Source organism: Paramormyrops kingsleyae, unplaced genomic scaffold (genome assembly GCF_048594095.1).
Source record: "Paramormyrops kingsleyae isolate MSU_618 unplaced genomic scaffold, PKINGS_0.4 ups40, whole genome shotgun sequence".
Taxonomy (NCBI): domain Eukaryota; kingdom Metazoa; phylum Chordata; class Actinopteri; order Osteoglossiformes; family Mormyridae; genus Paramormyrops; species Paramormyrops kingsleyae.
This window is the reverse complement of record NW_027325978.1, coordinates 215,411-242,121: the sequence shown is the minus strand read 5'-3', so window position 1 is coordinate 242,121 and position 26,711 is coordinate 215,411. Positions and strand designations below refer to the sequence as shown.

General features: G+C 41.0%; 1 protein-coding gene and 1 long non-coding RNA gene across 2 annotated transcripts; one reads left to right on the top strand and one right to left on the bottom strand.

Annotated features, from left to right (window-relative positions):
• Nucleotides 1–6,603: 6,603 nt before the first annotated feature.
• Nucleotides 6,604–13,414, bottom strand: LOC140586343 (uncharacterized). Its single transcript, XR_011988176.1, has 3 exons — nt 12,693–13,414; nt 11,574–11,695; nt 6,604–6,651 (listed from the first exon to the last, which is right to left on the bottom strand). It is a non-coding gene; the product is annotated as an uncharacterized lncRNA (long non-coding RNA).
• Nucleotides 13,415–21,918: 8,504 nt separating this feature from the next.
• Nucleotides 21,919–24,598, top strand: LOC140586342 (uncharacterized). The gene has a single exon (XM_072708149.1). The coding sequence runs from the start codon at nt 22,069–22,071 to the stop codon at nt 24,502–24,504; it is 2,436 nt and encodes an 811-aa protein (XP_072564250.1). The 5' UTR covers nt 21,919–22,068; the 3' UTR covers nt 24,505–24,598.
• Nucleotides 24,599–26,711: the final 2,113 nt, after the last annotated feature.

Here is a 26,711-nt window from a genome sequence, read left to right as displayed (position 1 = left end):
GCACTGCACCTCAGACAGACCCTGCAAATTTGGTGCCGATCGGTCAAATGGGGGTGTGACAGCCACTGTCCATATATGTGTAAGACCCACCTTAGCAGATTCAGCTGAAATGTCCTTATTCCTCATGAAATCTTCAAATAGTTGTTACCTTTCCCTTCAGCTGAGTCCATATTTTTAATTTCCTTTAATTTTTCACCAATTTGCCTTATACAACATTATCAGACTTCATTAACAAATGAGAAGGTCAGAAAGCATTTAATATCTTTTCTAAAATGGAGCGCTGACTCCACCTGCTGGCCACAACATTTCCATTCCCATTTCATTCAAACAGCTAAATCTCAGGCATGCTTCATCCGATCCTTCCAAAATTTGATTCACTTCTGTAAGTCTGGACTACAGACAGATCTTCCAAGTTTGGTGGCGATCAGTCAATCTGGAGCAGTACAGCCACTGTCCTAGTATGTCTAAAACCTACCTTGGGTAATTCAGCTGAAATATCCTTCATAATAGTTTCAAGTAATTAACTTTCCCTTCACCTCAGTCCATATTTTTAAGCTCTTTTCATTTTTATGCTGTTTGATTTATAGAAAATTATCAGATTTTATTTATAAGCCAGGCAGTATATATTGCAGATTTTTCACTTTTTTGTATTAAATTGGCCAGTAGGTGGAGATGGTGCTCTATTTATATTGCAGTTTTTTGGATTTTTTTTATACATTAGCCAGCAGGTGTAGTTCGTCCTGTATTTCATTAATAGCATTAAATTCTTTCAGGGCTTCTTATGTCTAGAAGAATAATTTACAAATGCAGTAAGCCACTGTTGTTTTTTTAATATACAAGACAGCATGTGTTCACTGAGGTACTATAAAGTAAGCTTAACTTGTATGATCTAGACTTAAAATATTAGGTATGCTGGTGCCTATTCCTACCGTCTACTTAGACCATCTGACACAAAAAACAAATTCTTTTGGGCTGAGGCACTTCAGCAAATGGTTATATATTATATCTTATATTGTTGTACTATGGCTGCTTCTGCTAATGGCAGTAGTCAAACTGCCACACCAGGGACTGCATGCTACCAATTATCAAATGTAGCGCTAACTCCACCTGCTGGCCTCACTATTTCCATACCGAATTCATTAAGTCTGCTAAACCTCATTCATACTTCATCGAAATCTCACAAAATTTGACTCACTTCTGTAGCACTGGACTATGAATAGACCATCTAACTTTGGTGACATTCGGTTAAATGGGGGCGCTTCTGCCACTGTCAAAATATATTAATAGTTAATGCAGCTGAAATTTATTTTTCATCAAACCTTCAAAGATTATTGACATTTTCATTTCATTTCACTTTTAGAAATGTATCAAAGTTCAGAGATACTTCAGGCTGTGTACAGTGCAACAATTGCAATTTCTTCCAACAGCTAGTCACCACATATCCCTTCTGTTTCTCATCTACCATATTCCCTTTATCGTACCTTAATCAACATATCAAAGTCAATGTTCAAAATGTCAGATATTATCTTATCATAGAAGCATTTCCTACTTTCTGACTATTTAAATGCATTGGCCATCAGTTACAGTCCGTACTTCATTTCAAATTTAGCCACTGTCCTAATACTGTATGTCTAAGACCAACCTTGGTTAATGCAGCTGACATCTCATTATTTTTTTAAACATTTAAATATTATTCACCTTTCCTTTCTTCAAAGTCCATATTTTTAATCTGCTTATAGAATCATGCCATTTCACTTTTAGAAATCTATCAAACTTCAATGTTACTTTAGCCTGTGTACACTGCAGCAATTGCAATATTTCTCCAACAGCTAGTCACCACATTTCCCTTTGGTTTCTCATCTACCATTTTCCTTTATCATACCTTGATAAACATTTCCACAATAATGTTTTAATGTTAGCTATCATCTCATAGTAGCATTTCGTATTTTCTGACTATTTAAATGCATTGGCCATCAGTTACAGTCTATACTTCTTTTACAATTTAGCCACTGTCCTAATATGTCTAACAACAACCTTGGTTAATGCAGCTGACATCTCCTTATTGTTTATTTAAACATTTAAATATTAATCACCTTTCCCTTCATCTAAGTCCATATTTTTAATCTGCTTATAAATTCCTGCCATTTGACTTTTAGAAATCTATCAAACTTCAATGTTACTTCAGCCTGTGTACACTGCAGCAATTGCAATATTTCTCCAACAGCTAGTCACCACATTTCCCTTCTGTTTCTCATCTACCTTTTTCCCTTTATCGTACCTTGATAAACATTTCCAAATGTAATGTTTAAATGTTAGATATCATCTCATAGTAGCATTTCACATTTTCTACCAATTTAAATGCATTGCTCATCAATTACAGTACAGTCTGTACTTCATTTACAAATAAAAGGTGAACTTCTAATTTTATGCCATTAACTTCTTTCCTCTTCATTGCTTCTTTCCATTAGCTTTGGACCCGATTGTCACTGCTTGCAGTTATCTTTATTATTATTTTTCTGCCCTAAAACTGAATGCCCAGCCTAAACCGTAAGTCCTAGGCCTACCAAATTTGGTAGGATGATTGGAATTCCTACCCACTACTCAGGTTGTCCGACCCGTCCGACTCAGCCACAGGGGGGCGCCGTAGCACCCCCCAACACGTTTTGGACGATATCTCCTGTCCTGTTTGTCCTACCATCGAAATTCTTTTTTCTGCTGATACAGACAGCCATTCCCTACCAACTTGCCATTTGGACTATGAAGCTCCGCCTACTTAAATTTTTTGATAATTTGCATAATTTGCAAATCATACTTTTTCCTTAAAGTCCTGGCTTGTCCTACCAAATCAGACAAATGAGGTGTCAGACGAATCAGAATTCTCTGCTGATCAAGAATTATTAACAAAATTCAGACATTTTTATATCCTACGGCCATTAGCCACGCCCAAACAATGTCCAAATTTGGCCCGTTTTGGTCTGACGGCTATAACTTGGCCGTGCCTTGGCCAACCTTGACCAAATTTGAAATGCTTCCTCCCTACACCATTCTGGGGACACGGTCCGAAGCGGGCCGCATTTCGTCAATAGGGGGCGCTACAACTAAAAACTGGCAATATCTCCTGACTGCCTTTGCCAATCTAACTGAAATTTGGCATATATGTACTATGACCCAGCCTGTGGTCAGTCACATACAATGGCAGTCATCATTCCTTAAACAGTGACCGCCATCGGCCAATCAAAATCAAGCAGGCATTTGACAGGCTTCTCAATGACTAATCTATACCAAATTTTGGTGGTATATTTGTCCTCTGACCCGCAGCCCACCATGCAAAGGACACCTCACTCGGCCAGATGGGGGCGCTACAGTGACAACTTTTGCGTTTCTGCCTATTTCTCGAGAACAGTGAAGCCTACAATCGACATTTATTGCCCGGTCAATTCAGTACGACATGCCAAATCAAACAACATGTAGAACTTGCTTCTGCATCTTTGCGTTTTTGCATAATTCATATTGGTCTGAAAACAAGACATTTCCTTAACCTCCTAGGATTTTCACCAAACCTACACAAATCTGGTATCATTTAAATCAGGAGACAGTCATAATAAATAATTGATAAAAAAATCATAAACTTTCCATGAGGTATAGTCACCAGCCACACACAAACCATACAGGTGCCATGCCCAATTCAATCAGACAGCTATATCTCAGGCCTGCCTCAGCCAATCATCACCAAACTTTAATATATCCTGTAGAATAGTAGTCTGGAAGGGTCCTCCAAATTTGGTGCGGATCGGTCAAACGGGGGCGCTACAACAATATAACATGTCTGCATAAACCTTGAAAATCAGTTCAACTTACATTTATCTCATTTCTGTTCTAGTGACATATTACTGGTTAAAATATTTTGTACTGCCAGTTCTGTGAGTCATGCCAAATCAAGACATATGCAATGCCCAATGATAGTAATTTTCATTCCCTTGTGATGTTTAAAAACATAATAAATAACATATTACTGTAACTTCTAGAATGTCCAGCCCAAGTACGTCATTCTGGTAGTACATCAATCAGGACATTGCCCTTATGGATAATTTATAAAAATAACTTGACCTACCTGTATGCTATGGCCACCAACTACACCAAACCTGCACCATATCCATGCTCATTTCAATCAACCATCTAAATCTCAGCTGTGCTTCAGCCAATCCTCATCAAATTTGACGGCCTAATGTAGTAAGGGACCTCAGACAGACCCTCCAATTTTGGTGCCAATCGGTCAAACGGGGGCGCTACAGCCACTGTCCATATATTTCTAAGACCCACCTTAGCAAATTCAGCTGAAATGTCCTTATTTCTCATAAAACCTTGAAAGAATTGTTACCTTTCCCTTCACCTGAGTCCATATTTTTTAATCACTTTCATTTTTCACCGATTTGCCTCATAGAACATTATCAGACTAAATTTACACATTAGAAGGCCTGAAAGTATTGAATACAATTTCTAAAATGGAGCGCTGACTCCACCTGCTGGCCACTCTGTTTCCATGCCCATTTCATTCAAATAGCTATATCTCTGGCATGCTTCATCCAATCCTCACAAAATTTGGCGCACATCTGTGTTACTAGACTTCAGAAAGACCTTCCAAGTTTGGTGGCAATCGGTCAAACGGGGGCACTACAGCCACTGTCATAATATGTCTAAGACCAACCTTGGTTAATGCAGCTGAAATCTGCTTATTGTTTATTTAAAAATTAAAATATTAATCACCTTTCCCTTCATCTAAGTCCATATTTTTAATCTGCTTATATTTTCCTGCCATTTGACTTTTACAAATCTTTCAAACTTCAATCTTTCTTCAGGCTGTGTACACTACAGCAATTACAATTTTATAATAAATTGGCCAGCAGGTGGAGTCAGCGCTCCATTTCAATAATGCCTTCAATACTTTTAGCCTTTCTCCTGTCTAAATATACAACCTAGAATAGCATACAGCATGATATTACTGCTGTTACATGTCACACTCCCGCAACTCAGCACTTTGTTAAGAATATGCAACACAGCCTATGTTTACACAGGCAGTATAAAAAAGCAACTCTGTAATATCTAGATTTACCAGACCAGGTTTGAAGGTGCCTAAATCTACCAACTAGTCAGGCCATCTGACCAAAACCATGCATTAAGTCAGGCTAAGGCACTCCACCACAGGGTTCTACATTCTGTCCTACATTTGCTGACCTGTTAGACCGATACTAACTAATCTATATCCTGATTTCTACCAACTGCTCAGACCATCTGACCAAAACAATGCATTCAGTCAGGTTCAGGCACTACACCACAGGGTTCTACATTCTGTCCTACATTTCCTGACCTGTTAGACCGACACTCAACAATCTACATCATGATTTCTTCCTTCTACTCAAACCATCTGACCAAATCAACCATCTAAATCTCAGCCGTGCTTCAGCCAATCCTCATCAAATTTGACGGCCTAATGTAGTAAGGGACCTCAGACAGACCCTCCAATTTTGGTGCCAATCGGTCAAACGGGGGCGCTACAACAATATAACATGTCTGTATAAACCTTGAAAATCAGTTCAACTTACTTTTATCTCATTTCTGTTCTAGTGACATATTACTGGTTAAAATATTTTGTACTGCCAGTTCTGTGAGTCATGCCAAATCAAGACATATGCAATGCCCAATGATAGTCATTTTCATTCCCTTGTGATGTTTAAAAACTTAATAAATAAAATATTACTGTAACTTCTACAATGTCCAGCCCAAGTAGGTCATTCTGGTAGTACATCAATCAGGACATTGCCCTTATGGATAATTCATAAAAAATATCTTGACCTGTATGCTATGGCCACCAGCTATAACAAACCTGCACCATATCCATGCTCATTTCAATCAACCATCTAAATCTCAGCCATGCTTCAGCCAATCCTCATCAAATTTGATGGCCTAATGTAGTAAGGGACCTCAGACAGACCCTCCAATTTTGGTGCCAATCGGTCAAATGGGGGCGCTACAGCCACTGTCCATATATGTCTAAGACCCACCTTAGCAAATTCAGCTGAAATGTCCTTATTTCTCATAAAACCTTGAAAGAATTCTTACCTTTCCCTTCACCTGAGTCCATATTTTTTATTCACTTTCATTTTTCACCCATTTGCCTCATAGAACATTATCAGACTTAATTTACACATAAGAAGGCCTGAAAGTATTGAATACAATTTCTAAAATGGAGCGCTGACTCCACCTGCTGGCCACACTATTTCCATGCCCATTTCATTCAAATAGCTATATCTCTGGCATGCTTCATCCAATCCTCACAAAATTTGACGCACATCTGTGTTACAACACTTCAGAAAGACCTTCCAAGTTTGGTGGCAATCGGTCAAACGGGGGCACTACAGCCACTGTCCTACTATGTCTAAGACCAACCTTGGTTAATGCAGCTGAAATCTGCTTATTGTTTATTTAAAAATTAAAATATTAATCACCTTTCCCTTCATCTGAGTCCATATTTTTAATCTGCTTATATTTTCCTGCCATTTGACTTTTACAAATCTTTCAAACTTCAATCTTTCTTCAGGCTGTGTATGTTACCCGTCTCAGGCTGGAGAGACCCGAAGAGGTAAGTGGAATACACTGCAGAAAAGTACGACAGACACATGAATTTGCCGCGAGCTCTGTTGAGGTTTTATGAACTCTGACCTAAGCTGCTCAATTCCACCTCTCAAAAGCGCTAAGCGCCCTCTACAGGAGGCACAAATGACCATTTCAGGGTTAACCGAAAAATACATTGGAGTCAGTAATGAATTTAGTGATGTGACATTGTTCCTCATACATTTTTTTAATTTGTGAATGAGGGGTCAATCTTTTTTCTATATACAATATCTGCACACAGACAGTTATCTTCGACCCTCTACACTCTCCCCTATTTTCTTAGATGGCTCCTGACATCTGAGTAATCTTTGACCCATGCTACATTGCTTTAACCCTTTTTTTTCTTTTTGTTCCCCCACCTCAGTACCCATGATGACCCCAATGACAGCAGGGATGAGTGGGCATACACTGGTAGTAGAGAGTATTATTATGTGGGATGAATTGCTGTGTAGACCAAAGTGCTTTTGCCCCTGCTCTCCAAGGTCGACATGATGGTTCACCCAAAGCATCATAAGTGAACATTCCCCGGGGTTTTCCCACTCTTTGTGTCCTTCTCACATTGCTTTCCTCCACCACCTCAGTTTCATCTTCTATGTCTCTTCCCCCTTCTGCTTCATTCCTTAGCCTCTCCTGACCTTTATCTGGCATTGCAGGCTTTGGACTTGGGACAAACTTTGGTGTCTCCACGGGTCCCTGATCCAAATCCAGGATCTGATTTTCCAAAGAATCACATCTTTCATCAGGACGGAATTCCGTTGCTGTCGGACGAAGGTGAGAATGGGTTTGGGTTGTTCGAGTTACAGGTTCCTTTTCCGTTTGTGGAATGGTCACAAATTTGTAGCAAGGTATATTCTTACAAAGTTCATATCGGTAAGTGTGTCCTTCCTCATCTGAGGTATCTGATTCAGACTCATTCTCTGATTGCGGTATTACTTGCTTGTTTGGTTGTCCTTTCTTTTTCTCCTTTCTTTTAGCATTAGGCACTTCTAAAGGTAGGTCATTCACAGCCAGCAGGAGGTTGCGGTGCAACACACGAAGAGTCTTGGAACCTGTCTCGGATTGTATTCTGTACACCGGGCCATCACCAATGCGCTCGACTATCCGATGTACATCCTTCTCCCAGTATGCACGCAACTTTCCCGGGCCACCTCTTTCAGAAAGGTTTCTGACCAACACCCGGTCTCCTGGTTGAAGGATGGCACCTCTCATTCCTCGGTCATAGTATTTCTTGCCCTTCGCTGAAGACCTTCGGCTGTTCTCTTTTGCAATCTGATATGCTTTTCTCATTCTGTCTTCCCATTGCTGCACAAAAGCGTGTTGGTTTGAACTATCTTTATTAATTTTCAGATTAAACAACAAGTCGACAGGCAATCGGGGTGATCTGCCGTACAAGAGGAAAAATGGAGAATAGCCGGTCGATTCGTGCCTGGTACAATTATAAGCATGCACCACGTGAGGCAAGTAGTCTTTCCATTCATTTTTTTTTTCTTCCTCTAGAGTCCTGAGCATTTGCAGAATTGTCCGATTTAGCCTCTCCACAGGATTACCCTGAGGATGATATGGTGTGGTCCTTGAGTGGGCTATTCCTGACAGCTGTTGTAACCTCTGAAACAGGTGGTTCTCAAATTCTTTGCCTTGGTCGTGGTGTAGTCTTTCGGGATACCCAAATTGAGGAATGAAGTCCTGAAAGATCTTCTCCGCCGCGGTTTTGCCTGACTTATTCCTCGTTGGATATGCCTGGGCAAATCGCGTGAAATGGTCAACCAACAGAAGAATATACTCATAACCGCCTTTGCTCGGCTCAAGATGCATGTAGTCCACACTGACCAGCTCAAATGGGGAACTGGATGAAAGGGAACCCATGGGTGCTCTTTGATGGACGTGGGGATGTTTTTGTTGTATACAGGGACACTTGGTGGTTATGTACTCCTCTATCTCCTTCCCCATTGAGGGCCAGTAAAAGCGTTCACGGGCAAGATGAAGCACTTTCTCAACTCCCACATGTCCCATTTCATTGTGCAACTTTTTAATCACCATGGCTCTAAACTGCGGAGGGAGAACTAACTGGCAGTGCTGCCCTGCTTTTCTATACAAAATTCCATCTTCCATATCTAATTTTGTCCATTCAAAGAGAAGTCTCCTCGTTTCCTTTTTCATGAGATTCTTATCTTTCCCATTTGGTGTCCAGCCTCGTCCTTTCAACTGGATTACCTCACCGATTGCTGGGTCGCTTCGTTGTGCTGCTCTGACTTCTTCGGGAGTGACAGTGAAACTACTCTCCCCAGTGAACAAAATTTCCTTCCTTGGAGTGTTGAGCTCTAAGGCAGCTACCCACGGCACATCACTGTCGGCCACAGCTTTACTACCCCGCCACACAGCATACACTGTTTCGGGGGAAAACGTTTCGTTGTGTTCTGTTATGATATCCGACAGTTTCACGGGGTGCCTTGACAGTGTATCGGCGTCAACATTGGCTTTACCCGGTCTGTATTTGATGTCAAAATGAAAGTCTGCTAACTCCCCCACCCAGCGCTGCCCAACCGCGTTCAACCTTGCTGTGCTGAGGACATAGGTCAGCGGATTGTTATCGGTGTAAACTGTGAATGTTGGGGCATGATAAAGATAATCTCTGAATTTATCACAGATGGCCCATTTAAGTGCCAAAAACTCCAGTTTACCCGAATGCAAATGGTAGTTTTTTTCCGCTGTTGTTAACGTACGGGACCCATATCCAATGACACGGAGTTTATTGCCCTGTTGCTGATACAGCACGGCCCCTAGGCCTTCATTGGAAGCATCCGTGTGTAACACAAAAGGTAGATCGAAATTTGGGTAAGCCAGCACTGGTGGACTAGTTAACATGTCTACAAATCGGGAAACAACACTCCGATGTTCATCAGTCCAAACAACTGGGGTCTTGGAGCTAAGTTGGCCATTTTCTTTTGATCTTGATGCACCCAGACGACTGGGAACCTGAGGACTGCGTGTACTATCATTCGTCCCAGTGGGCCTTTGGAGAAGCTCAAAGAGTGGCTTAGCTATTCTGGAGAAGTCTTGGATATAGGACCTGTAATAACTTAGAAACCCAAGCAGCGCTCGCACTTCTCCCACTGTGTGGGGTTCTTTGTTCTTCAAGGTCCTGACAGCTTCCAAATCTGCTGGGTCTATCTGAATCCCCTCTCCTGACACCAAACGACCAATGTATCGAACCTGTCTCTTAAATAGCTCACATTTATTTGGACGGAGCTTAATTCCATGCTCCCTCACTTTCTGAAACACTTTTCGGAGATCATCGACATGATCACTGAAGGACTTTGAGTAGCACAGCACATCATCTAAATAGGGAACACAGCATTCATCTCGGATGCCCTCCAACACTCCTTCCATACATCGCTGAAATGCGGCTGGGGCATTCATTAATCCAAAAGGGATACGCACCCATTCGTATAATCCCCATGGGGTATTGAAGGCAGTGACATATCGAGAATCCTCACTCACAAACCCCTGATGGTACGCGCTTCCCTGATCCAGAATGGAAAACCACGAATTTCCCTCCAAGCTGTCTAGCAGATCTTGAATCCTGGGAAGGGGGTGTCGGTCAGAGATTGTCTTTCGGTTGAGATCTCGGAAATCAACACACAACCGCAAGCTGTTGTCCTTTTTTCGAACGCATACCACTGGTGACGAGTACGAAGACGACGACTTTCTGATCCATCCCCTGTTCAACAGGTTTTGTACATAGTCTTTAACCTCCTTATAAAGGGGTTTTGGGATGGCATTATAGCATCTCTGGACCGGTGTGTTATCTGATAGACTGATTTTCAGCTGAAGATCAGGAATACATCCAATATCTCCCTCCTCCTGAGCAAACACATCTGATTCCTCAAACAACATTTTCTTCACTACATCTTGTTCCTGGTCGCTAAGATGTTCAAGATCAACAGGTGGGTGCCACTTTTTTCCCTCTCTCCTCCCATGATATCCTTCACTGTTACAAACATTATCCGTTGACCTTGTCTGGGATGAGCACAAAACTGCACTGCCGATCTGTCTATCTGACTGCTCAATGTTGGAGGATGAGTATATTGGTCTCGCTCCACTGATAGCTTCTATGTTTCCTAAGATAAGCCTCAATGGTAGATAAATGTTGTGATTTGTGGAATTCTGAATTGGAATTTTTACTGTTTTAGAGGCACCAGGGGGCACATTTACCACAGCAGGAAACAACTCCAGCCCTTCTGGGACGAAACTTCCTGACGTTGGTTCAAAAATCATGGTCCCTCCCTTGTGCCATGCCTTTACTCGACACCTCACCTCTAAGACTTGACCACCAGGAATGGTGACTCCAAATTTACCAGTCTTTACTTCCGATCTTACAGTATATTCTTTGGTAATGTTAGAATTCACTGTGGACACTAATGTTTCAGTGGCATCTTTTGGCATCTGCAAGGTCTCAGACAGCAGATCAATCAGATTGATGCTGTTTGCACAATCGCTGTTCTCCCTTATTATCTCTTCAATTACATTGAATCCGAGCAGCGGACAGCCCCCGCACTTCTGACTCACCAACAGGGGAACCTGGATGGCTATGCTGTTTTGTTTACCATTTGAGATCTCTAACAAGGCTTCAACCCATCCATCAAAGGGTACAGTGGTCCCATTCGCTGCAGTGACAGAAAGCTGGCTATCCGCTAATAAAGATTCAAGGGGTTGGATTTTGACTTTTGGTAACGTTTCTGTTAGCCAGACCCGTCCAACAATACTGACCTGGGCTCCCGTGTCCAAGAGCATTTGAGTCCAGACACCATTTAACAGACAAGTGATCATACAACGACTGCCAATCAGCTGAGCAACACGTTTCTTTTCAGCCCCATTGGATGTGTTCGGCATTACAGGCTTCTCACCTCTAAATGCACCAGAAGGACGTTGGGACACTAGATCCTTTGCGGTCACTGGTGGCCCCCCCCCAGTGACCTTCTCTCGTTTGACATTCGACTTCTCGTGAGACAGCCCACAGCTCGATGCCCTGCTTGACCACATCGGAAACAGTGAGTACACACTTCCGCGTTTTGGGATATACATTGTTTGCATTTACCCTTTACTTCTGAATTTAGTGGTTGTTGTGTACTTGTTGCTACTATTTCGGTTTGTCGTTGGGTGCCAGAGTCCATGGACATGACAACTTTCTCTAGGTTCTTTGTCAACGCCGATACTTGTGCAGAAAGTTCATGAATGGCATCACGATTAGCTTTAACTTCTGCATGACTCAAGGGAGCATAATGCCTGTCCACATGATCCTGTTGGGTGGCACTTGCAACCGTGGCCCTCGGTTTATGTGTGTAACCGATTCGTTTCTGCCTTTCAGTTTCCTCACTAACAGACTGTGTGATCAGTTCCAGAATCTGATCGTCGGTGGTTGTCTGTGTCACTATTACTGCTTTAATGTCCCTCCGGACAAATGTGTACTTTTCATTCAGACCCTGGTACAGTGAGTGTAGGAAAACACCTTGGACTAGTTTACGATCTTACTGAAACTCAGATTCGGTTTGTCCTGAAGCAAATAACACTCTCTGCTTAAGCCCCATTAACCTGTACACAAACTGTTGAGGGGATTCTTTGTCCTGTTGTTTAGCGTTACTCAGTTCCTGAAATAATTCAGTGCTACTTTTGTCCCTAAGGTGTGCTCTCAGGAACCGTCTTAACTCAGCCACCGTAAGGCTGTCTTTTGTGATAAGCATCTCTTTAAAGGTACCAGGTTTGATTACCTTTAACACAGTTCGAATGATTTCTGTCTCTGTGAAATTTTCTGCAATACCCTCATCAATTTGTTTGCAAATGCTGTTAAAACTCAAATCTGAGTTTGAATCAGAAATTTGTCCACCATAAATTTTAAACTCTCTACGTGGTAAATAAGATGCAACATCAGAGAACTTAATCAGACCAGTCATTTGGTCTGGCGGTCTAGCCAGTGGAACGGTTTTGTCAGGTATTACAGGTGAGGTCAGACCTGTAGGTTGTGTTACCTGCACCCTGACAGCTGCTCCAGTTCCTTTGATGTTGGAAGCCAAACCTCGCCCTGCGGCAACCAACTCACAAACAAGGTCATAAAGGGTCAGCAAGCGGGCCATTCCTTGGTCCTCTAGACTCTGCAGTTGTTCTCCTCGCATGAAATCAACGACGAAGTCGTAAAGTTCCACCTCTGCTGCATCCTCAGTTGGACACGCCCCTCCTTCCTCCTCCATGCAACACAAGGCCACTTTGTAGAGTGCCTTGCCGTTTGAAGAGCTGACCAACCAGTGAAGCTGTTCCTCAATCTCCCACCGTAGTTCTCGGAGAGTAGTCATGACTGGACTGCTGAAGTCTGTTATTCAACTCGCTGGTCTGGGACGAATGACGATTTCCCACAGTGGTTCTTTACTGATTAGCATCCAATCGCTAGATGGCGCTAATCCCGGACGAGCCCCCAAATTGTTACCCGTCTCAGGCTGGAGAGACCCGAAGAGGTAAGTGGAATACACTGCAGAAAAGTACGACAGACACATGAATTTGCCGCGAGCTCTGTTGAGGTTTTATGAACTCTGACCTAAGCTGCTCAATTCCACCTCTCAAAAGCGCTAAGCGCCCTCTACAGGAGGCACAAATGACCATTTCAGGGTTAACCCAAAAATACATTGGAGTCAGTAATGAATTTAGTGATGTGACATTGTTCCTCATACATTTTTTTAATTTGTGAATGAGGGGTCAATCTTTTTTCTATATACAATATCTGCACACAGACAGTTATCTTCGACCCTCTACATGTACACTGCAGCAATTACAATTTTATAATAAATTGGCCAGCAGGTGGAGTCAGCGCTCCATTTCAATAATGCCTTCAATACTTTTAGCCTTTCTCCTGTCTAAATGTACGACCTAGAATAGGATACAGCATGATATTACTGCTGTTACATGTCACACTACGCAACTCAGCACTTTGTTAAGAATATGCAACACAGCCTATGTTTACACAGGCTGTATAACAAAGCAACTCTGTAATATCTAGACTTACCAGACCAGGTATGAAGGTCCCTAAATCTACCAACTAGTCAGGCCATCTGACCCAAACCATGCATTCAGTCAGGCTAAGGCACTCCACCACAGGGTTCTACATTCTGTCCTACATTTGCTGACCTTTTAGACCGATAATATTTAATCTATATCCTGATTTCTACCTACTACTGAGACCATCTGACCAAAATAATGCATTCAGTCAGGTTCAGGCACTACACCACAGGGTTCTACATTCTTTCCTACATTTCCTGACCTACAATCGACATTTATTGCCAGGTCAATTCAGTACGACATGCCAAATCAAACAACATGTAGAACTTGCTTCTGCATCTTTGCGTTTTTGCATAATTCATATTGGTCTGAAAACAAGACATTTCGTTAACCTCCTAGGATTTTCACCAAACCTACACAAATCTGGTATCATTTAAATCAGGAGACAGTCATAATAAATAATTCATAAAAAAATCATAAACTTTCCATGAGGTATAGTCACCAGCCACACACAAACCATACAGGTGCCATGCCCAATTCAATCAGACAGCTATATCTCAGGCCTGCCTCAGCCAATCATCACCAAACTTTAATATATCCTGTAGAATAGTAGTCCGGAAGGGCCCTCCAAATTTGGTGCCGATCGGTCAAACGGGGGCGCTACAACAATATAACATGTCTGTATAAACCTTGAAAATCAGTTCAACTTACATTTATCTCATTTCTGTTCTAGTGACATATTACTGGTTAAAATATTTTGTACTGCCAGTTCTGTAAGTCATGCCAAATCAAGACATATGCAATGCCCAATGATAGTCATTTTCATTCCCTTGTGATGTTTAAAAGCTTAATAAATAACATATTACTGTAACTTCTACAATATCAAGCCCAAGTAGGTCATTATGGTAGTACATCAATCAGGACATTGCCCTTATGGATAATTCATAAAAACATCTTGACCTGTATGCTATGGCCACCAGCTACAACAAACCTGCACCATATCCATGCTCATTTCAATCAACCATCTATATCTCAGCCGTTATTCAGCCAATCCTCATCAAATTAGACGGCCTAATGTAGTAAGGGACCTCAGACAGACCCTCCAATTTTGGTGCCAATCGGTCAAATGGGGGCGCTACAGCCACTGTCCATATATGTCTAAGACCCACCTTAGCAAATTCAGCTGAAATGTCCTTATTTCTCATAAAACCTTGAAACAATTGTTACCTTTCCCTTCACCTGAGTCCATATTTTTTATTCACTTTCATTTTTCACCAATTTGCCTCATAGAACATTATCAGACTTAATTTACACATAAGAAGGCCTGAAAGTATTAAATGGAATTTCTAAAATGGAGCGCTGACTCCACCTGCTGGCCACACCATTTCCATACCCATTTCAATCAAACAGCTATATCTCTGGCATGCTTCATCAAATCCTTACAAAATTTGACTCGCTTATGTGTCACTGGACTACAGACAGACCTTCCAAGTTTGGTGGCAATCGGTCAAATTGGGGTGCTACAGCCGCTGTTCTAATATGTCTAAGACCAACCTTGGTTAATGCAGCTGAAATCTGCTTATTGTTTATTTAAAAATTAAAATATTAATCACCTTTCCCTTCATCTAAGTCCATATTTTTAATCTGCTTATATTTTCCTGCCATTTGACTTTTACAAATCTTTCAAACTTTAATCTTTCTTCAGGCTGTGTACACTGCAGCAATTACAATTTTATAATAAATTGGCCAGCAGGTGGAGTCAGCGCTCCATTTCAATAATGCCTTCAATACTTTTAGCCTTTCTCCTGTCTAAATGTACAACCTACAATATGATACAGCATGATATTACTGCTGTTACATGTCACACTGCCGCAACTCAGCACTTTAAGAATATGCAACACAGCCTATGTTTACACAGGCAGTATAAATAAGCAACTATGCAATATCTAGACTTACCAGACCAGATATGAAGGTGCCTAAATCTACCGACTAGTCAGGCCATCTGACCCAAACCATGCATTCAGTCAGGCTAAGGCACTCCACCACAGGGTTCTACATTCTGTCCTACATTTGCTGACCTGTTAGACCAATATTAACTAATCTATATCATGATTTCTACTTACTACTCAGACCATCTGACCAAAACAAGTTCTGTTCTGTCTGACATCTGCTGACCTGTTGTTCTGTCTGACTTGTTAGTACCCTCCTCTACGGTTTGCCCTACATCTCCTGTCACATTAGAGCTACGCTAAATCTTCATCCTGTTATGGCAGTCTAATTTTGTCTGACTTTCTACTACCCTGGCCGCCGGTTCTCTGCCGTTATTCCTCTACTGTCCTACCAGTCCGATCGTCCTACGCTTTGGACCCTTTAGTAACTGCTTGCAGTTTCTAGTTAAGGGTCCAAAGCATGAAATGCTATGGAACCTTATTGTTTTTCTTAGGATTATTAAGGGTCCAAAGCATGAAATGCTATGGAACCTTATTGTTTTTCTTAGGATTATTAAGGGTCCAAAGCATGAAATGCTTATGGACCATTATTGTTTTTCTTACGGTTTTTCTTTTTATTAAGGGTCCAAAGCATGAAATGCTTATGGACCATTATTGTTTTTCTTAGGATTATTATTATTATTATTATTATTATTATTATTATTATTATTTTTATTATTATTATTATTATTATTATTATTATTATTTTCCTGCCCTAAAACTGAATGTACAGCCTAAACCGTAAGAGCTAGACCAACCAAACTTGGTAAGATGATGTCAATTCCTACCCGCTACTCAGATTCTCTGACCCAGTCCTGTCAGCCAGATGGGGGCGCTCTAGCGCCCCTCAACGCGTTTCAGTCCATATCTCCTGTCCTATTAGTCCTACAATTGAATTTATTTTTTCTGCTGATACAGACAGCTTTGCTCTACCAACTTGCCATTTGGACTATGAAGCTCCACCTACTTAGATTTTTTGCTAATTTGCATAATTTGTGAAACTGGCTTCTGCCTTCAAGTCCTACACTGTTGGACCAAATCAGACACATGAGGTGTCAAACCGATCAGTCCACTGACCTGATCAAAAGCTGTTCAAGAAAGTCTGACATTTGTCAATTTTATGGCCACTAGCCACGCCCAAATCACACCTAAATTTGGCCTATTTCAGTCTGACTGCTATAACTTCTCCATACCTTTGCCTACCTGAACCAAACTTAGAATCCAACCTCCCTGCTCTATTATGGGGTGACCATACAATGCAGCCCACATTTCGTCAATAGGGGGCGCTACAACTAAAAACTGCTGATATCTCCTGACTGCTTTGACCAATCTAATTGAAATTTGGCAGATATGTACTACGTACAAGCCTGAGGTCAGACAAGTATCATGGCAGTCATTAGTTGTAAAATCCTGGCCACCATTAGCCAATCAAAATCAACCAGCCATTTGACTGGCTAAACAATGAGCAATCCAAACCAAATTTGGGTTCTACATTTGTACTCTGACCCTGAACCCACCCTGTAATGGACATGTCAGTCTGCCATATGGGGGCGCTACAGCACATTTCTGCCTATTTCTCCTGAACTGTTAATTATAAAATTAACAATTGTTGTTTACGCTATCCACTAGCTCATGACAAATTTAATGGCATAAAGAACTTCATCATATCTCTTGCCATTTTTGCCTATTTTGTAAAAGTCTTAAAACAGTACTTTTTCTTAACCTCCTTGGATTTTCACCAAACCTTCATATTTCTGTGATCATTTTAATCAGGAGACAGTCCTTATAAAGAAATATTAAAAAAATCTGAAACTTTCCATGTGGTATGGCCACCAGCCACACCCACACCATACTGGTGCCACACCCATTTCAATCAGACAGCTATATCTGAGGCGTGCCTCAGCCAATCATCACGAAACTTAAATATATATTGTAGGACATTACTGGGGAAGGGCCCTCCAATTTTCATGCCAATCAGTCAAACAGGGGCACTACAGCAATATAACATGTCTGTATAAACCTGCAAAATCAGTTCAAGTTACATTGTTGTCATTTTTGATAAAGTGACATATTACTCGTTAAAATCATTTGTCCTGCAAGTTCTGTTAGTCATGCTAAATCAAGATAGTCCATAATAGTCATTTGAATTACCTTGTGATATTTAAAAACTTAATAAATAACATATTACTATAACTACTACAATGTCTAGCCAAAGTAGGTCTTTCTGGTAGTAGATCAATCAGGACACTGCCCTTATGTATAATTTATAAAGATAGCTTCACCTGCCTGTACAGTATGGCCACCAGCCACACTGAACCTACCACATTTCCATGCTCATTTCAATCAAACAGCTAAATATGAGGTATACTTCATATGATCTTCACGAAATTTGACCCACTAATGTACCACTGCACCTCAGACAGACCCTCCAAATTTGGTGCCGATCGGTCAAATGGGGGCGCTACAGCTAATGTGCATATATGTGTAAGACCCACCTTAGCAAATTCAGCTGAAATGTCCTTATTTCTCATCAAATATTGAAAGATTTGTTCCCTTTCCCTTCAACTAGGTCCATATTTTTAATTTTTGTTCATTTTTCACCCATTTGCCTCATAGAACATTATCAGACTTCATTTACACATGAGAAGGCCTAAAAGTTTTAAATAGCATTTCTAAAATGGAGTGTTGACTCCACCTGCTGGCCAAATGATTTCCATGCCCATTTCAATCAAACAGTTATATCTCTGGCATGCTTCATCCAATCCTAACAAAATTTGATTCCCTTCTGTATCAGTGGACTACAGACAGACCTTCCAAATTTGGTGCCGATCAGTCAAACGGGGCGCTACAGCAATATAACATGTCTTTATAAACCTGCAAAATCAGTACAACTTACATTTATCTCATTTCTGTTCCAGTGACATATGACTGGTTGAAATCTTTTGTATTGCAAGTTCTCTTAGTTATGCCAAATCAAGAAATATGCAATGCCTAATTGTCATTTGCATTCCCTTGTGACATTTAAAAACTTAATAAATAACATATTGCTATAACTACTACAATGTCCAGCCCAAGAAGGTCATTCTGGTAGTAGATCAATCATGACACGGCCCTTATGGATAATTTATAAAAATAACTTGACCTACCTGTATGCTATGGCCACCAACTACACCAAACCTGCACCATTTCCATGCTCATTTCAATCAAACAGCTAAATCTGAGGCATTCTTCATCCAATCCTCATAAAATTTGACCAGCTAATGTAACCATAGACCACAGACAGACCTTCCAACTTTGGTGCCGATCGGTCAAATGGGGGAGCTACAGCCACTGTCTATATATTTCTAAGACCCACCTTAGCAAATTCAGTTGGAATGTCCTTATTTCTCTTCAAACATTCAAAGAATTGTTTGCTTTCCCTTCAACTAGGTCCATATTTTAATTTCTGTTCATTTTTCACCCATTTGCCTCAGAACATTATCAGAATTCATTTAAACATGAGAAGGCCTAAAAGTATTAAATAGCATTTCTAAAATGGAGCGTTGACTCCACCTGCTGGCCACACCATTTCCATTTCCATTTCATTCAAACAGCTAAATCTCAGGCATGCTTCTCCCAATCTTCACAAAATTTGACTGTCTCCTGCAGGAGTGGACTACAGACAGACCATCTATGTTTGGTGGTGATCGGGCAAATGGGGGCACTACAGCCAATGTTGTATTATGTCTAAGAGCCACCTTAACAGATTCAGCTGAAATGTCCTTATTCCTCATGAAACCTTCAAAGAATTGTTACCTTTCCCTTCACCTTAGTCCATATTTTTAATTTCCTTTCATTTTTCACCAATTTGCCTTATACAACATTATCAGACTTCATTTACAAATGAGAAAGTCAGAAAGCATTTAATATCATTTCTAAAATGGAGCGCTGACTACACCTTCTGGCCACACCATTTCCATTCCCATTTCATTCAAACAGCTAAATCTCAGGCATGCTTCATCTGATCCTTACAAAATTTGATTCACTTCTGTATGACTGGACTACAGACAAATCTTCCAAGTTTGGTGGCGATCAGTCAAACGGGGGCGCTACAGCAATATAACATCACTGTATAAACTGCAAAATCAGCTAAACTTACATTGTTCTTATTTCTGTTTCAGTCACATATTACTGATAAAAATCATTTGTCCTGCAAGTTCTGTGTGTCATTCCAAATCAAGATATATGCAATGCCTAATGATCGTCATTTCCATTCCCTTGTGATATTTAAAAACTTAAAAAATTACATATTGCTATAACTACTAAAATATCAAGCTGAAGTACGTCATTCTGGTAGTAGATCAATCAGGACATGGCCTTTATGGATAATTTATATAAATAGCTTGACCTACCTGTATGCTATGGCCACCAACTACACCAAACCTGCGCCATTTCCATGCTCATTTCAATCAAACAGCTAAATCTGAGGCAGACTTTGTCTGATCATCACCAAATTTGACCCACTAATGTAGCACTGGACCTCAAACAGACCTTCCAAATTTGGTGCTGATCGGTCAAATGGGGGCGTGACAGCCACTGTCCATATATGTGTAAGACCCACCTTAGCAGATTCAGCTGAAATGTCCTTATTCCTCATGAAACCTTCAAATAATTGTTACCTTTCCCTTCAGCTGAGTCCATATTTTTAATTTCCTTTCATTTTTCACCAATTTGCCTTATACAACATTATCAGACTTCATTTACAAATGAGAAGGTCAGAAAGCATTTAATATCATTTCTAAAATGGAGCGCTGACTCCACCTGCTGGCCACACCATTTCCATTCCCATTTCATTCAAACAGCTAAATCTCAGGCATGCTTCATCCGATCCTTACAAAATTTGATTCACTTCTGTATCAGTGGACTACAGACAGACCTTCCAAGTTTGGTGGCGATCAGTCAAATGGGAGCCATACAACCACTGTCCTAGTATGTCTAATAACTACCTTGGCTAATTCAGCTGAAATATCCTTCATAATACTTTCAAGGAATTAACTTTCCCTTCACCTAAGTCCATATTTTTAAGCTCCTTTCATTTTTCTGCTATTTGACTTATAGAAAATTATCAGATTTCATTTATAAGCCAGCCAGTATATATTGCAGATTTTTTGCTTTTTTGTATTAAATTGGCCAGTAGGTGGAGATGGTGCTCTATTTATATTGCACTTTTTTGGATTTTTTTTATAGATTCGCCAGCAGGTGCAGTTCGTCCTCTATTTCATTAATGCCATTAAATTCTTTTAGGGCTTCTTATGTCTAGAAGAATACTTTACAAATGCAGTAAGCCACTGTTGTTTTAAATATACAAGACAGCAAGTGTTCACTGAGGTACTATAAAGTAAGCTTAACTTGTATGATCTAGACTTAAAATATTAGTTATGCAGGTGCCTATTTCTACCATCTACTTGGACCATCTGACACAAACCACACATTCTTTTGGGCTGAGGCACTTCACCAAATGGTTCTATATTATATTTTATATTGTTGTACTAAGGCTGCTTCTGCTAATGGCAGTAGTCAAACTGCCACACCAGGGACTGCATGCTACCATTTATCAAATGTAGTGCTAACTGCACCTGCTGGCCACAATATTTCAATACCGAATTCATTTACTATGCTAAATCTCATTAATACTTCATCAAATTCTCATAAAATTTGACTGACTTCTATAGCACTGGACTACGAATAGACCATCAAACTTTGGTGACATTCGGTTAAACAGGTGCGCTACTGCCACTGTCAAAATATGTCTAAAACTAATAGTTAATGCAGCTGAAATTTCTTTATTTTTCATCAAACCTTCAAAGATTAAACACATATTAATTTACTTTCATTTTCCTGCCATTTCACATTTAGCAATGTATGAAAGTTCAGTGATACTTCAGGCTGTGTACACTGCAGCAATTGCAATTTCTTTGAACAGTTAGTCACCACATCTCCCTTCAATACACAGTCCATGTCAAAAAAGGCATCCTTTTTACAGGAGCATATCCTTGAAAATGGATTAGATCTCCTGTGCCTTACGGAAACATGGCATGAGCCAGAAGTGTTTTATACCTTAAATGAATCCTGCCCCCCTGGCTACTCTTACTTTGAGAAGGCACGCAGCACTGGTCGTGGTGGTGGCCTTGCTGCAATACATAGTCAGGACTTGGAGCTATCTTCCATTCCACTACCTGTACTCTCAACATTTGAATGCCTTGCATTCAAATGCAAGCCTCCTTTATCTTTAACATTTCTTCTTGTTTATCGCCCTCCAAAACCCAACTCAGCTTTCCTCCTGGAGTTTCAGGACCTTCTCAGCACACTCTACACAACCTCTGCCAACATTATGATACTCGGTGACTTTAACATTCATGTTGACACCCCCTCCTGCCACTCTGCTGCTGAGTTCCTCCATCTACTCGACTCTTTAAATCTGCAGCAACATGTTGATGCCCCCACTCACTCCAAGGGACACACACTTGACCTGGTAATATCAAGCTATGTTCCCATTAAAAAGTTACAGGTACGTGATCTAGGGCTGTCGGACCACAAAGCCATCTACATGGAGCTGCCTTTCTCCTACTCATCACACTGTAAACCGGAGCGGCAAATCAACTTTAGGTCTATTAAAAACATTGACCCTGACGCCCTAGCTCTAGACCTGCAACACATATCCTGTGACCCTACCACTTTTTCCTCAGTTACTGAAACAATGGATTTTTACAATCATTCTCTGTCCAGCCTCCTAGACCACCATGCCCCCATCAGAACCCGCACGGTGACCTTCGCACGTTCAGCCCCCTGGTACACCAGTGAGCTGCGGAGGATGAAATCTGCTGGACGTATCCTTGAACGGCGCTTCAAGGCTTCTGGACTCACCGTTCATATGCAGGCCTATAGGGAACATCAAAAGGCCTATGCCAAATCCCTCAAAGATGCACGGTCCCGGTTTTATTCCAGTATCATCAACAGCAACCCTAGGAACTCGAGACAACTTTTTTCCACCATTAATCACCTTCTCCAGCCACAAACGACCTCTCCCTCGGATGCCACTGTGGAAAATTGCAATAACTTCATGAACTTCTTCAGAGATAAAATAATAACCATCCGCTCCCTTCTCTCCAGTCCTCCTAGCCCATCAGCCACTTTCACCACTTTATCTGAGTCACTGCCGGGACCTTCCAGACCTCTCAGACACTTCTCCACCGTTACTCTGCAAGAGGTTGAGGCAATCATCACTAAGATGAAACCATCCACTTGCGTGTTGGACCCCCTCCCCACAGTTCTGGTAAAATCCAATCTTGCAATCCTCAGCCCCCTCATTACCCAAGTGATAAACCTTTCCCTTCAAGCTGGTCATGTTCCACCAGCACTCAAAAATGCTGTCATTAGGCCACTTCTTAAAAAACACACACTGGATCCTGATCAACTTATTAACTACAGACCCATATCTAACCTCCCATTTCTCTCAAAGGTGCTGGAAAAAGTAGTGGCTTCCCAACTTCATAACCATCTGAAACTAAATAGTTTATATGAAACATTTCAGTCTGGTTTCCGTCAGGGCCACAGCACGGAAACAGCGCTGGTTAGAGTGACCAATGACCTGCTCATGACAGCTGACGCTGGTTCCCCATCCATTCTCATTCTTCTGGATCTGTCCGCCGCTTTTGACACCGTCGACCACAATATCCTATTGCACCGCCTTCATAACACCTTCGGCCTCTCCAACTCCGTCTACGACTGGTTCTCTTCCTTTCTCTCGGGAAGAACTGAGTACGTTGCCCTGGGGAAAGCCAAATCAGATACCCACATTGTCACCTGTGGGGTTCCCCAGGGCTCGGTACTAGGACCTACTCTTTTCACCCTTTATCTGCTCCCTCTTGGTCATGTTATCAGCACACATGGACTATCATTCCACTGCTACGCTGACGACACACAGCTTTACTTAAAAATGGATTTTAATCACCCCAACCACTCTGCACTTTCGTATTCTGCCGCTCTCACCACCTGCCTGGAGGACATAAAGGCGTGGATGAAGCTCAACTTTTTGCAGCTAAACAGCTCCAAAACTGAGGCCATCCTAGTCGGCACTCCACACCAAGTTTCCACTACCACCATCACCAGCATCTCTTTTTCAGATCAGGACATTCCATTATCTTCAGTTGTCACCAACCTCGGTGTAAAAATGGACCCCCATCTCACCTACGATACTCACATCCAACAGCTGTGCAAAGCCTCTTTTTACCACCTCAGGAACATCGCCAAACTCCGTCCATTACTCACCCTGGCAGATGCAGAAAAGCTGGTGCACGCCTTTGTCTCCTCCAGGCTGGACTATTGCAATGCGCTCCTCATCGGGATCCCTAGCAAGAGCATTCAAAAACTTCAATACGTGCAGAACAGCGCTGCTAGGATCCTGATGAGGGTGCGAAAATTCAACCACATCACTCCCATTCTTAAAACACTCCATTGGCTCCCTGTTTCACTCCGCATAGAGTATAAGGTCTCCCTCCTCACCCACCAATGTCTCCACGGAACTGCTCCTACATACCTCAAAGATCTCCTCACTCCTCAGACATCCGTGCGTTCCCTCCGCTCCTCCTCCACCTTCCTTCTTAAAACCCAAAGGACAAAACTGCGCACAATGGGGGATCGGGCCTTTTGCTCTGCGGCCCCTCGTCTTTGGAATGCCCTCCCAGACCATCTGAGGGCACCACAGAATGTAGCCACTTTTAAATGTGGCCTAAAGACCCACCTTTTTAAACGAGCATTTCATTGCTGACTTTATGTGTTTTTATGTGCTGATTTTACTTTGTAGCACTTTGAGATTTGTTTTAATGAAAAGTGCGTTAGAAATAAAATTTATTATTATTATTATTATTATTATGTTTCTCATCTACCGTATTCCCTTTATCGTACCTTAATCAACATTTCTACGGTAATGTTAAAATGTCAAGTATCATCTTATCATAGTAGCATTTCCTACATTTTGACTATTTAAATGCATTGGCCATCAGTTAAAATCTGTACTTCATTTACAATTTAGCCACTGTCATAATATGTCTAACATCAACCTTGGTTAATGTAGCTGACATCTCCTTATTGTTTATTTAAACATTTAAATATTATTCACCTTTCCCTTCTTCAAATTCCATATTTTTAATCTGCTTATAAATTCCTGCCATTTGACTTTTAGAAATCTATCAAACTTCAATGTTACTTCAGCCTGTGTACACTGCAGCAATTGCAATCTTTCTCCAACAGCTAGTCACCACATTTCCCTTCCGTTTCTCATCTACCATTTTCCTTTATCATACCTTGATAAACATTTCCACAATAATGTTTAAATGTTAGCTATCATCTCATAGTAGCATTTCTTATTTTCCTGACTATTTAAATGCATTGGCCATCAGTTACAGTCTATACTTCATTTACAATTTAGCCACTGTCATAATATGTCTAACAACAACCTTGGTTAATGCAGCTGACATCTCCTTATTGTTTATTTAAACATTTAAATATTAATCACCTTTCCCTTCATCTAAGTCCATATTTTTAATCTGCTTATAAATTCCTGCCATTTGACTTTTAGAAATCTATCAAACTTCAATGTTACTTCAGCCTGTGTATACTGCAGCAATTGCAATATTTCTCCAACAGCTAGTCACCACATTTCCCTTCTGTTTCTCATCTACCTTTTTCCCTTTATCGTACCTTGATAAACATTTCCAAGGTAATGTTTAAATGTTAGATATCATCTCATAGTAGCATTTCATATTTTCTGCCAATTTAAATGCATTGCTCATCAATTACAGTCTGTACTTCATTTCAAATAATTAGTGAACTTCTAATTTTATGCCATTCACTTCTTTCCTCTTCATTGCTTCTTTCCATTAGCTTTGGACCCGATTGTCACTGCTTGCAGTTATCTTTATTATTATTATTTTTTTCCTGCCGTAAAACTGAATGTACAGCCTAAACCGTAAGAGCTAGACCAACCAATCTTGGTCAGATGATGTCAATTCCTACCCGCTACTCAGATTCTCCGACCCAGACCTGTCAGCCAGATGGGGGCGCTCTAGCGCCCCCCAACGCGTTTCAGTCCATATCTCCTGTCCTATTAGTCCTACAATTAAATTTTTATTTTCTCCTGATACAGACAGCATTGCTCTACCAACTTGCCATTTGGACTATGAAGCTCCGCCTACTTAGATTTTTTGCTAATTTGCATAATTTGCAAAACTGACCTCTGCCTTCAAGTCCTACCCCGTCTGTCCCAATCAGACAAATGAGGTGTCAAACCAATCAGTTCTCTGAGCTGATCAAGACTTACAAAAATAATCATGAAATTTCTGTATCATATGGTCTTCAGCCACGCCCAAACTTTGCATAAATTTGGCCAGTTTCAGTCTGATTGCTATAACTTGGCTCTGCTTTAACCAATCTTAACCAAATTTTAAATCCTTCCTCCCAGCGCCATTCTGGGGACTAGATATAAAGCTGGCCCCATTTCATCAATAGGGGGCGCTACAACTAAAAACTGCCAATATCTCCTGACTGCCTTGACCAATCAAACTAAAATTTGGCAAATTCGTACTACGACCAATTCTGAGATCAGACATATATCATAGTAGTCATTGATCATAAAATCATGGTCATCATCAGCCAATCAAATTGAAGCAGCCATTTGACAGGCTAAACAATACCGAATCTCAACCAAAACAGGCTGTCACATTTGATTCCTGACCCTTAGCATACCCTGTTAAGGACACCGCAATCAGCCAGATGGGGGCGCTACAGCAACAAGTTTTGCATTTCTGCCTATTTCTCCTGAACTGTTAAAGATTAAATTAAGAATTGTTGCTAATCCTATCCACTAGATCATGGCAAATTTAATGTTATAAAGAACTTCATCATAACTATTGCCCTTTTTGCCTATTTTGTAAAAGTCTGAAAACAGGGCTTTTTGTTAGCCTCCTAGGGTTTTCA